Source organism: Gobius niger (assembly GCF_951799975.1).
Source record: "Gobius niger genome assembly, chromosome: 3".
NCBI classification, from domain to species: domain Eukaryota; kingdom Metazoa; phylum Chordata; class Actinopteri; order Gobiiformes; family Gobiidae; genus Gobius; species Gobius niger.
Genome location: NC_136854.1, coordinates 1,154,489 through 1,166,993, shown reverse-complemented (window position 1 = coordinate 1,166,993; position 12,505 = coordinate 1,154,489). Strand labels below are relative to the sequence as shown.

General features: G+C 44.6%; 1 protein-coding gene across 1 annotated transcript; it reads right to left on the bottom strand.

The window, feature by feature from the left end:
- Nucleotides 1–3,026: 3,026 nt before the first annotated feature.
- btbd3a (BTB (POZ) domain containing 3a) lies at nt 3,027–10,586 on the bottom strand (the record flags this gene model as incomplete). Its single annotated transcript, XM_079554086.1, has 6 exons — nt 10,342–10,586; nt 10,159–10,249; nt 9,838–9,956; nt 8,628–8,819; nt 5,312–5,635; nt 3,027–3,543 (listed from the first exon to the last, which is right to left on the bottom strand). Exons 1-6 carry the CDS (start codon nt 10,512–10,514, stop codon nt 3,027–3,029), a joined length of 1,416 nt encoding a protein of 471 aa, XP_079410212.1. The 5' UTR covers nt 10,515–10,586.
- Between the last annotated feature and the right edge of the window lie 1,919 nt (nt 10,587–12,505).

Sequence of the window (12,505 nt, the reverse complement as noted above, 5' to 3'; positions counted from 1 at the left end):
ATAAAACATGTAATATATAGAACATGTAATATATAGAACGTGTACTATTTTTATAACATGTACTATATTAACCTGCAGGTTCATCACAGCAGCTCAGAGCTCTTCTACACTATAATGTAGATTATATAAACATTTTATTTTTTATTATTTAAATATGTTCCTTTGGGCAAAACAAGTCATGTGTTATTATATAGTTATATTTGTATGTGACAAAACTGAAATATTTTTGAATTATTTTTGAATTTATTTAATTTCCAGACCTTTTTTTGTTATTATATTTGACCTTTATTTAACCAGGAAAGTCCCGCTGATTTTACCCTCTGACCCCGCGCCTGAACCGAGCACATTTTCTTCAGTTTGGCTTTACCCAAATCTAAAAGCTTCTTCTAAAGGCGTCAATACAGAGAAAACGAGGATGAAAACACAACAAACACGTGACCGAAAAGCGACAAATGAGCAACAAAACTGTGACATTTGACAAAGTGACAACGTGAGGCCTCGTCCGTCCAGTGAGGCTTAAAGGCGGGGGTTAAGAGAGAGTCCTGGGCCCAGAGGGGGCGCTATAGACCCTTTAATTGTTTGTAAACATTCCGGGCTTAGCTGGAGGCAGGAAGTGAGATTCCGATCTATTTCCATTGTAGCTGTTGTCATAGTAACAATAAACAAATGTTTAACTGTTTTTGGAAATGTCAGATAAACCTTATTTTATCGTCTCAAATGTCGTTCTTCTTGTTCTTGCACTTTAAGCCTCAACACGACCACATTATTTTACACTTATAATCACTAGTTTTAGTTTAATGTTATTTCTCTTGATCACTTCCTGCCTCAAGCTGATGTCACTGATGATGTCAGCAGTTAAAGGGTCTATTGTACATGTTTTAGTGGTAGGGGAAACAGACCGGGGAACAAACGCACACACAGGGAGAACATGCAAACTCCACAGGACGGCCCTGTACTGGTGGGAATCGAACCCGGGACCTTCAAGCTGTGAGGCACGAGCGCTAACCACTGAGCCACCGTGTGTTAAAGAGGGTGTATTCTGCTTTTTTCAGTCACATAGCACCAGTCTATATCACACTACAATGATGACAAACCTTCTGTTGGTCTGTAAATGCAGTAAATTAGAATAACTGCCTTGTATAAAATGTCTCTCTCAAAATGGCTGTAGTGAATGTCTTGAAATAGGCCTCTGTCTCTTTAAGAACCTCTGAGCCTTTAGACACGCCCCCTCCACACGCTGTCTGTGGCATCAGTGGGGAGGGGGTTCTGCTGAGGAGCAGTGGTTGGTTACTCGGCTGGTGACGAAAGCTCGGAGGCGTCTCCAGGAGGTGGGGGCGTTCCTAGGAGGACTCAGGCAAACCTATCCCTAAAATGGCCGCCATCAGAGTTTTTACAGATTACTCAAAAATACGTGAATGTGCCAAGGCAACACTTCAGCCATGTTTTTAATGAGGGAGTGACAGAATAACAGGATGGAAAGCTGGAAAAAGTCCATTTTGTATAATACCCCCCCTTTAAAGAATGTTATAAAGTGTAACTTTAACACTGTAACTGTAACACAGTCCAGACGCAGAGTGAGTAAAATAGTTTTTATTGAACAGATTAAGGCCACGGTCTCACATTCAGATCAAACATCAGGGAAACGAGGAAAAGAAAAATAACTTTGATTTGATCAAAAGCTGCTTCACAAACGACAAACAAACGACAGGAAAAACATTTAAAACCAGGAGTTAAAGATAAAGTTTATAGAAAAAGGAGAAGATTGTACTTTTTTTTTTCTTAGAAGAAATGTCTCGACACAAATGTTTTGAGTCTGTTCTTCATGAGACGAGGCTTCAAGTCTTTAGGGTCAACGTTTAAAAAGACCCTGGATTTACCAGAAACTTCATGTTTACCAAGTCCAGAGCGAGAGAGGGGAGGGGGAGAAGAGAGGGGAGGAAGAGGGAGAGGGGGAGGAGAGATACCAGAGAGTAGGTGCAGAGTAGAATGAGTCAGTTTTAATGACACATTTTCAAACCCAGAGCTGCTCCGTCTGTGACCAAGAGAGAAAAGAGCATCGTTCTTCTCTCATGAGGAACATCAGCTGCAGGTCTGGATCACCAGAGCTTTGGATTTCAGACCAGGGTTTTGTCTTGGGGCAGATTTGTCGACAGACACCGGGGCACCGGGCACCCTGGGCAGAGTCCAGTCGGTTTGTAGTGGACGTCGTAATCGGTCTGTGGTCAAAAAGGTGATTGTCAGGGTGAAAGAACAGCAGACGTTTGGCTAATTTTACAAAGACAAGAGGGCTCCGTCCCGTTGGTCTTTGTAGAAGGTTCATACTGTCTTCTTAGGTTAAGACTATTACAGTTTTGTTTCTTATAGTAAGACAGAAAGTTTAGTTTTACCTGCTTGACTAGTTTCCATCACTTCCTGTGATCTTCCTCAGAAGCGCCCCCTGGTGGTGGAGGTGCCGTGTCGTAGCAGCTTACATGGATTTTCCAGTCAGTAGGGAGAGCTTACGTCCCCTACTGACTGGCGCCTTCTCCAGGACGACATCCCAAGTGTGGGATAAGGTGTATGAACCGGGACGAGGGAGCGTACAAATCCATGTAAGCTGCTACGACACGGCACCTCCACCACCAGGGGGCGCTTCTGAGGAAGATCACAGGAAGTGATGGAAACTAGTCAAGCAGGTAAAACTAAACCTTCTGTCTTACTATAAGAAACTAAACTGTAACCGTCCCGTTGGTGCTGTGGTCGGTCTGTAGGGGGCGCTGTGGTCCTCTCCTCTCTGTAGTGATCCTTTCAGGCGTAGAAGATGAGCTCCGGGATCTTCCCCCCCTGTGGTTCGTCTGTAGGGGGCGCTGTGGTCCTCTCCTCTCTGTAGTGACAGTCTCAGGCGTAGAAGATGAGCTCCGGGATCTGCCCCCCCTGCACCCCCGTCCCGTTGGTGCTGCGGTCGGTCTGTAGGGGGCGCTGTGGTCCTCTCCTCTCTGTAGGGGGTGCTGTGGTCGGTCTGTAGGGGGCGCTGTGGTCCTCTCCTCTCAGGCGTAGAAGATGAGCTCCGGGATCTGCCCCCCCTGCACCCCCGTCCCGTTGGTGCTGTCGGACGAGCACTGGAACTGGAAGGTGACCCTCCCGCTCTGCACCTCCGTCATGCCCTCCTGGCCGAAGTAGCTGAGCTCGTTGCCGTCCAGCACCACGCTGGCGGTGTAGAAGGCGTCGGGCTCGATCTGGACGGGGTTGTCGAAGAACACGGGGAAGGTGCTGCTGGAGCCGTCGGAGAAGTACTTGATGACGCGCTGGGCCACGGCGGCGCCCTGGCGTTTGAGCTCGATGCGGGCGCTGTACTCGGCCGAGCCGCAGCTGGAGCCGTACAGGCCGAAGCCGGCGATGAACACGCGCTTGTCCACCGCGAACTGGATGCTGTCGCAGCGCCCCCTGTAGCGCCACTGGTTACTGCGGTAGGCGCAGGACTGGAAGCGGTGGCAGCGCTGCGGAGCCAGGCCTTTGCGGGGTTTGGTGCAGAACAGCAGCTCCGGTTTGTTGGCCGCCGTGTACCTGCGGGACACATTCTTTGTCAATTTTTTGGTATTTTTTTGTCACATTTTTTGTCATTTTTTTGTCGTTTTTGTATTTTTTTGGGGTCGTTTCTTGTCACTTTTTTGTCATTTTTTCGTCACATTTTTTGTCAAAGCACGGGAGGACAGACAGTTAGAATATAGAAGATCATAGACAGCAAAGGACTTCATTTAACCTCTTAACTCCCGCCTGAACCGAGAGCATTTCCTCCAGTTCAGCTTTACCCAAATCCTGTAGGCCAGTGTAACGCCTCATTTGAAAGCTAAGACCTACAAAACTCATCTGAATGGATCTTTTTCCTCAAGTCATTTTTTGGTCATTTTTTTGGTCACATTTTTGTAATTTTTTAGTAATTTTTTTGTTTTTTTTTGTCAATTTTTTGTGTCTTTTTTTGGTCATTTTTTTGTCTTTTTTTGTCACATTTTTTGTCGTGTTTTGTCAAATTTTTTGTCTTTTTTTTGTCTTTTTTTTGGTCTTTTTTTGTCGTTTTCTGTCACATTTGTCATTTTTTGTCTTGGTCACATTTTTTTGTCTTTTTTGTGTCAATTTGTCATTTTTTTGTGTCTTTTTTGTCACATTTTGTGTCATTTTTTTGTGTCTTTTTTGTCACATTTTGTGTCATTTTTTTGTCTTTTTTTGTCACATTTTTTGATGTTTTTTTTTGTCATTTTTTGTCACATTTTTTTGTCACATTTTTTGATGTTTTTTTTGTCATTTTTTGTCTTTTTTTGTCACATTTTTTTGTCACATTTTTTGATGGTTTTTTTTGTCATTTTTTGTCTTTTTTGTCTTTTTTTGTAACATTTTTTGGGTAATTTTTTGTCACATTCTTTGTCTTTTTTTTCACTTTTTTTGTCTTTTTTGTCAAAGCACGGGAGGACAGACAGTTAGAATATAGAAGATCATAAACAGCAAAGGACCTCATTTAACTCCCGTCTTAACCGAGAGCATTTTCTCCAGTTCAGTTTTACCCAAATCCTGTAGAACTGTGTAACACATCATTTGAAAGCTAAGATCTACGAAACTCATCTAAATGGATCTTTTTCCTCACGTCATCAGATTTTTTTCCATTTTTTGGGTGGTATTCAACTAATTTTTGTAAATTTATTGTCATTTTTTTTGTCAATTTGTCACATTTTTTGTCACATTTTTTGTAATTTTTTTAATCTTTTTTTGTCACATTTTTGTCACATTTTTTGTAATTTTTTTTATTATCTTTTTTGTCACATTTTTTGTAATTTTTTTTATTATCTTTTTTTGTCACATTTTTGTCTTTTTTTGCGTCTTTTTTTGGTCATTTTTTTTGTCGTTTGTCACATTTTTTGTCAATTTTTTGTCATTTTTTGTAAATTTTTTGTAAATTTTTTGTCTTTTTTGTGACATTTTTGCCTCTTTTTCATAATTTTTTTGTCACATTTCCATCATTGTTTTCGTCTCAGTTTTGTTGCTATTTTCTCACCTTTTTTCCAGAAGCTTTTTGATTGGGGTAAAGCCAAACTGGAGAAAATGTGCTCGGTTCAGGCGGGAGTTAAGGGGTTAATAGTGAAAAAATCTGTAAAAAAATCAATTTTCTCCTAATTTCTTTGGTTCAAAGCTCAAGAAATCTGTCAGAATCAGATCTGTAAAAATCCTTCTATGTAAAATCCTTCCTCATATGGTTGTGGAGTCTTATGGAGCGACTCAAGTGTAGATGTTGTTTCAGTTTAGTCTTTGTCTGCACATACGCCTCTCGCCTTCATAAACGTACCAGAGGAAGATGTCGTTGGTCTCGGTGAGCGTGAGGACTCCGGACTGCGCTGCTCCGTTGGCGAAGTCCTCCAGGGCCATGGTGGGAACTCGGATCATGTAGATGGCTTTGCCCAGAACCTGCCGCTTGTTCTCGATGGTGGGGCTGAGCTCCTGCCGCCCGCACTCCGCCTCCGCCCAGCTCAGCGCCGCCTCGAACACCACCATCTCCTTAGCGTTCAGCGTCTCCCTCTGCAGGATGCTCTCCAGAGTCGCCACGTCGATGTCACAGAAGCCCTCAGAGCGAAGGGAGAGCTCCGCCTGGGCGTCGATCACCTCCCAGCACCTGGAACAGAGGAGACACTGATCAAACACCTCCTACACCTGGAACAGAGGAGACCGTCACCGTGGTTACATGGACACAGACCTGGTCAATATCAACAAAAACTAAGATCTCAATATTTCCGTTACAGCTTTCTAGCTTCCGTTACTTCTCTTTAGTTCCCGTTACCTCTACTCTCTAGTTCCCGTCACTTGTCTCTAGTTCCCGTCGCTTGTCTCTACTTCCCGTCACTTGTCTCTACTTCCCGTCACTTGTCTCTACTTCCCGTCGCTTGTTTCTAGTTCCCGTCACTTGTCTCCAGTTCCCGTCACTTGTCTCCAGTTCCCGTCGCTTGTTTCTAGTTCCCGTTACTTGTCTCCAGTTCCCGTCACTTGGCTATAGTTCCCGTCACTTGTCTCTAGTTCCCGTCACTTGTCTCTAGTTCCCGTCACTTGTCTCTAGTTCCCGTCACTTGTCTCTAGTTCCCGTCACTTGTCTCTAGTTCCCGTCACTTGTCTCTAGTTCCCGTCACTTGTCTCTAGTTCCCGTCGCTTGTCTCTAGTTCCCGTCGCTTGTCTCCAGTTCCCGTCGCTTGTCTCTAATTCCCGTCACTTGTCTCCAGTTCCCGTCAGTTGTCTCTAATTCCCGTCACTTGTCTCCAGTTCCCGTCACTTGTCTCTAGTTCCCGTTACTCCTCTCTAGTTCCCGTCACTTGTCTCTAGTTCCCGTTACTTGTCTCTACTTCCCGTCGCTTGTCTCTAGTTCCCGTCGCTTGTCTCTACTTCCCGTTGCTTGTCTCTAGTTCCCGTTACTTGTCTCTAGTTCCCGTCACTTGTTTCTACTTCCCGTCACTTGTCTCCAGTTCCCGTCACTTGTCTCTACTTCCCGTCACTTGTCTCTAGTTCCCGTCACTTGTCTCTAGTTCCCGTTACTCCTCTCTAGTTCCCGTCACTTGTCTCTAGTTCCCGTCACTTGTCTCTAGTTCCCGTCTCTTGTCTCTAGTTCCCGTCACTTGTCTCTACTTCCCGTCTCTTGTCTCTACTTCCCGTCTCTTGTCTCTAGTTCCCGTCACTTGTCTCTACTTCCCGTCGCTTGTCTCTACTTCCCGTCGCTTGTCTCTAGTTCCCGTCTCTTGTCTCTAGTTCCCGTCTCTTGTCTCTAGTTCCCGTCACTTGTGTCTAGTTCCCGTCACTTGTCTCTACTTCCCGTCTCTTGTCTCTAGTTCCCGTCACTTGTCTCTACTTCCCGTCTCTTGTCTCTAGTTCCCGTCACTTGTGTCTAGTTCCCGTCACTTGTCTCTACTTCCCGTCTCTTGTCTCTAGTTCCCGTCTCTTGTCTCTAGTTCCCGTCACTTGTGTCTAGTTCCCGTCACTTGTCTCTACTTCCCGTCTCTTGTCTCTAGTTCCCGTCTCTTGTCTCTAGTTCCCGTCACTTGTCTCTACTTCACGTCGCTTGTCTCTAGTTCCCGTCTCTTGTCTCTAGTTCCCGTCGCTTGTCTCTACTTCCCGTCTCTTGTCTCTAGTTCCCGTCGCTTGTCTCTACTTCCCGTCTCTTGTCTCTAGTTCCCGTCTCTTGTCTCTAGTTCCCGTCACTTGTCTCTACTTCCCGTCGCTTGTCTCTACTTCATGTCGCTTGTCTCTAGTTCCCGTCTCTTGTCTCTAGTTCCCGTCGCTTGTCTCTACTTCCCGTCTCTTGTCTCTAGTTCCCGTCACTTGTCTCTACTTCCCGTCACTCGTCTCTAGTTCCCGTCGCTTGTCTCCAGTTCCCGTCACTTGTCTCCAGTTCCCGTTACTTGTCTCTAATTCCCGTCACTTGTCTCTAGTTCCCGTTACTTGTCTCTAGTTCCCGTCACTTGTCTCTACTTCCCGTCTCTTGTCTCTAGTTCCCGTCACTTGTCTCTACTTCCCGTCTCTTGTCTCTAGTTCCCGTCTCTTGTCTCTAGTTCCCGTCACTTGTCTCTACTTCCCGTCGCTTGTCTCTACTTCACGTCGCTTGTCTCTAGTTCCCGTCTCTTGTCTCTAGTTCCCGTCGCTTGTCTCTACTTCCCGTCGCTTGTCTCTAGTTCCCGTCACTTGTCTCTACTTCCCGTCACTCGTCTCTAGTTCCCGTCGCTTGTCTCCAGTTCCCGTCACTTGTCGCCAGTTCCCGTTACTTGTCTCTAATTCCCGTCACTTGTCTCTAGTTCCCGTTACTTGTCTCTAATTCCCGTTACTTGTCTCTACTTCCCGTCGCTTGTCTCTACTTCCCGTCTCTTGTCTCTAGTTCCCGTCACTTGTCTCTACTTCCCGTCACTTGTCTCTAATTCCCGTCACTTGTCTCTAGTTCCCGTCACTTGTCTCTAGTTCCCGTCACTCGTATCTAGTTCCCGTTCCCTCTCCTCTCTAGTTCCCGTTCCCTCTCCTCTCTAGTTCCCGTTCCCTCTCCTCTCTAGTTCCCGTTCCCTCTCCTCTCTAGTTCCCGTTCCCTCTCCTCTCTAGTTCCCGTTCCCTCTCCTCTCTAGTTTCCGTTACCTCTCCTCTCTAGTTCCCGTTCCCTCTCCTCTCTAGTTCCCGTTCCCTCTCCTCTCTAGTTCCCGTTCCCTCTCCTCTCTAGTTCCCGTTCCCTCTCCTCTCTAGTTCCCGTTCCCTCTCCTCTCTAGTTTCCGTTACCTCTCCTCTCTAGTTCCCGTTCCCTCTCCTCTCTAGTTCCCGTTCCCTCTCCTCTCTAGTTCCCGTTCCCTCTCCTCTCTAGTTCCCGTTCCCTCTCCTCTCTAGTTCCCGTTACCTCTCCTCTCTAGTTCCCGTTCCCTCTCCTCTCGAGTTCCCGTTCCCTCTCCTCTCTAGTTCCCGTTCCCTCTCCTCTCTAGTTCCCGTTCCCTCTCCTCTCTAGTTCCCGTTCCCTCTCCTCTCTAGTTCCCGTTCCCTCTCCTCTCTAGTTCCCGTTCCCTCTCCTCTCTAGTTTCCGTTACCTCTCCTCTCTAGTTCCCGTTCCCTCTCCTCTCTAGTTTCCGTTACCTCTCCTCTCGAGTTCCCGTTACCTCTGCGTGAGCTCGGGCTCCTCGAACAGGCAGCTCTGGCTCAGTAACACGCAGGCGTTCTTGGCGCTGAGGCTGGTCTCCAGGAAAGTGACGCAGGCTCGAGCCAAGTGCGGCACGATGTACTTCTTAGCGGCGTAAAGCGTGGCCAGCACGGTGTCGGCGCAGAGGTCGATCTCATCGCAGTAAATGTACCTGAGGAGGAAGAGGAAGAGCGAGGTCTTCAGCATCGTCACCGTGAGAGCCTGGAAATTCATTTACCTGGCAGAGGTAAATGAATTTCCCCACGGGGACAATACATTTTCTACTACTACTACTACTGGTTTATTCTAACCCAGACTCACTTTAACCCAGACTCACTTTAACCCAGACTCACTTTAACCCCTTAACTCCCACCTGAAGTGAGCACATTTTCTCCAGTTTGGCTTTACCCCAATCCAAAAGCTTCTGGAAAAAGGAAATGTGACAAAAAAGTGACGAAAAATTGATGAAAAAGAGGCAAAGATGTCACAAAAATGTCACAAGAAATGGACAAAAAATGACAAAAAAATGACAAACATTTGATGAAAAATTGACGAAAAAATGCAAAAAATATGACAAAAAATGACAAAAATTTGCTGAAAAGTTTACGAAAAAATGACAGAAATGTGACAAAATTTGATTAAAAAAAATGTGACAAAATTTGATTAAAAAAATGACAAAAATGTGAGAAAATGTGACCAAAAAATGACAAAGATGCGACAAAAAAATGACAAAAAATGACAAAAAATTGACGAAAAATTGACAAAAATGTGATAAAAATCTGACAAAAATAATGATAAAAATCTGACAAAATATGACCAAAAAAATGACAAAAATGTGATAAATATTTGACAAAAAATTACAAAAAAATATGACCAAAATGTGATTAAAAAATTTACAAAAAAAATGTGACAAAAAATGACAAAAAAGTTACAAAAATGAGTTGAATCCCCAACAAAAAAATGATGGAAAAAAAATCTGATGACGTGAGGAAAAAGATCCTCTCGGTTCAGGCGGGAGTTAAGAGGTTAAAGCACTCACTTTAACCCAGACTCACTTTAACCCAGACTTACTTTAACACTTTATTCTATTACAGACTTACTTTAACACTTTATTCTATTACAGACTCACTTTAACCCAGACTTACTTTAACACTTTATTCTATTACAGACTTACTTTAACCCAGACTTACTTTAACATGGCGAGGAACGACGGCGGCTCCACGTCCGGGATCCGGATCTCTTCCTGGTCCTCGGCCAGTTCTCCGTAAAACATGGCATGGAACACGGAGCTGCCCACGGCCAGGACGTACTGCAGGGACACATACTAATACTTCAATACTGCAGGGACAGGAGGGGAGTCACATACTAATACTTCAATACTACAAACAGGCAGAATAAACACTTTTCCCCATTTAAAAAATAATAATTTTCCCATTTGTATAGTTTTCATACTCTCTACACATGACATGACATTGTGAACCGGACTCTGTAGATGTGGACCCTGTCAGTACCTTGTGGCCCGGGACCCTCTGCGTTCCCCCTGGAGGCCCCACCACAAAGTGCACGTCCGCCATCATCTCGTTGTTGAACATGACCGAGTTCCTGAACAGAAGGTCAAATGTATTTGAGTCTTCTGTCATTTTAGGCATAATAACTGACATATCATAACAATGTGCAGAGCCCGGGTGAGTCACCTCTCTCTGATGGTGGGGTAGAGGCCCTGCCAGCTGGAGCCCGCCCCGCCCGCGCTGCCCGCGCTGGTGCTGCTGACGCTGGGGGAGAGGCTGTGGCTCTGGCTCGGGGTCTGAAGGGTGCAGCCGCTCTCAGATGGGACCAGCTTCTTGGAGGGGTACAGCTCTCCGGCCATCCTCCTCCGCCCGGGGCCTCGCCGCTCGGGGCCCTCAGAGCAGCAGGGGCCCTGGGGACATGGCTCCACCCACACTCAGTCTGGGATGATGCTTCACTGGGATCAGACGAGGAGTCAGGGTTTCAGAAGAACTGGCTCTTTCAATTCAAAAGGTCATCGACTCCTGAAAAACATTCACTCACGATGTCACTTCTACGTTTTTAAGCTGTATCAGGGCAGAAAAATATTAATTATGACTTTCCAGAGAAACCTTTTAGTGTAAAAGTCTGATCTTTGTTTTAATAATGATGTCACCAGACAGACCATGAAGAGAATAAAGATAAAATTCTAGGGAGGCACCGATACCACTTTTCCTAAAACTGGTACGAGTACTTTGATTTAAGTACTCGCCGATACCGAATACCGATACGAGTACAAGGCATTTTCTTCAACATTCTTACTTTTTTCACAGCAGATTGGTTTGTAATTAGTAAATTTACTCATGTACATTTCCTTAAGTGAAGTAGGCGACACATTTAAGAGCCGTTATATTAGAATTGTGCTGATGTCATTTATTTATTTATTTATTTTCATTCAAAATAATGTTTTATTTTTATGTCTCTGTCCATCATAGACAGAAAAGCCCATGTCCTAAAGCTCCCAATGCCTGAGCTTTATTCATTTATGTGTTTTTATTTAACAATAGTATTGAGATGTTCCTTAAATGGTCTCTTTCCGTCTTTACTTCAGCTCCTGTAGATTTTCTCGTGTGTTTGTAGTAACTTAGCGAGAAGCTACAGCGTTTTCATTGTTCTGCTGCAGCTCATTTTCCCTCAATATAAACATGCTGTATGTCTTTATTTGGATTTTCTGAGGACTTTTTAGTCGCTGGGTTAGTTTTTCAGATGAATAAACCCCTGGGCTTAAAACGGTGTCAGAATGGCCAAAACTGTTAGCCGCGAGTTAGCATCGTTAGCCTGTATGTTGTAAACACTGCAGACGCTGCAGCTCTAACAACATTAAGCTCTGGTTAAATCCAGCTCAGACTCTGGTTTAGAGAGCGCAGTCTGTAATAAAGTCAGCTATGTGGAATATTGTGTTTACACTAAACTATTCTACAGTTTGTTGCTTCTTCTCTCCTCAGCTGAGAGCTGCGCCTCGTAGCTGCGCCTCGTAGCTGCGCCTCGTAGCTGCCCCTCGTAGCTGCGCCTCGTAGCTGCTCTGGCCTCGAGTCAAATGGTCTCGGTTTCTGGTATCGGGACCTCATGAATGAGTACGAGTATGAGTACAAGCATGTGGTATCGGCCCGATACCCGATACTGGTATCGGTATCGGTGCATCCCTATAAAATTCTGATGATTTCCCCAAAACTCAATCAAAAAGAATAATTGTTGAAGCCACATCACATTAATCCTTTGACCTCTTAAGATTTTTTTTCATCACTTTTTTTGTTGGGCAGTCATCAAATTTTTGTGACTTTTTTGTCACTTTTTCGTCAAATGTTTCGATTTTTTTGGGTCAGATTCTTATCACTTTTTTGTCCATTTGTTCTCAATTTTTTGTAAAATTTTTCTCACTTTTTTGTCAATTTTTCGTCAATTTCTTCTCACTTTTATCACATTTTATCCTTGTTTTCGTCTCAGTTTTGTTGCTATTTTCACCAATTTTTTCCAGAAGCTTTTGGATTGGGGTAAAGCTGGAGAAAATGTGCTCGGTTCAGGTGGGAGTTAAGGGGTTCACCCCCACCTTAACCGAGCACATTTTCCACAGTTCAGTTTTACCCAAATCTAAAAGCTTCTCGACCTCACAGCCCATAGGCCAGTGTAACGCCTCATTTGAAAGCTAAGGCCTCAGCTCTTCCCTGATGATTTCAGTGGCTTCATCACAGCTACTTTACTCTAAAAGTCTAAATGTGGCCAAAACGTTACAAAAAAGCCATTAGAACATGACAAAAATGAGCATCGTAGGCCTTAGCTTTCAAATGAGCCTATGGGCTGTACAAAACGTGCTCG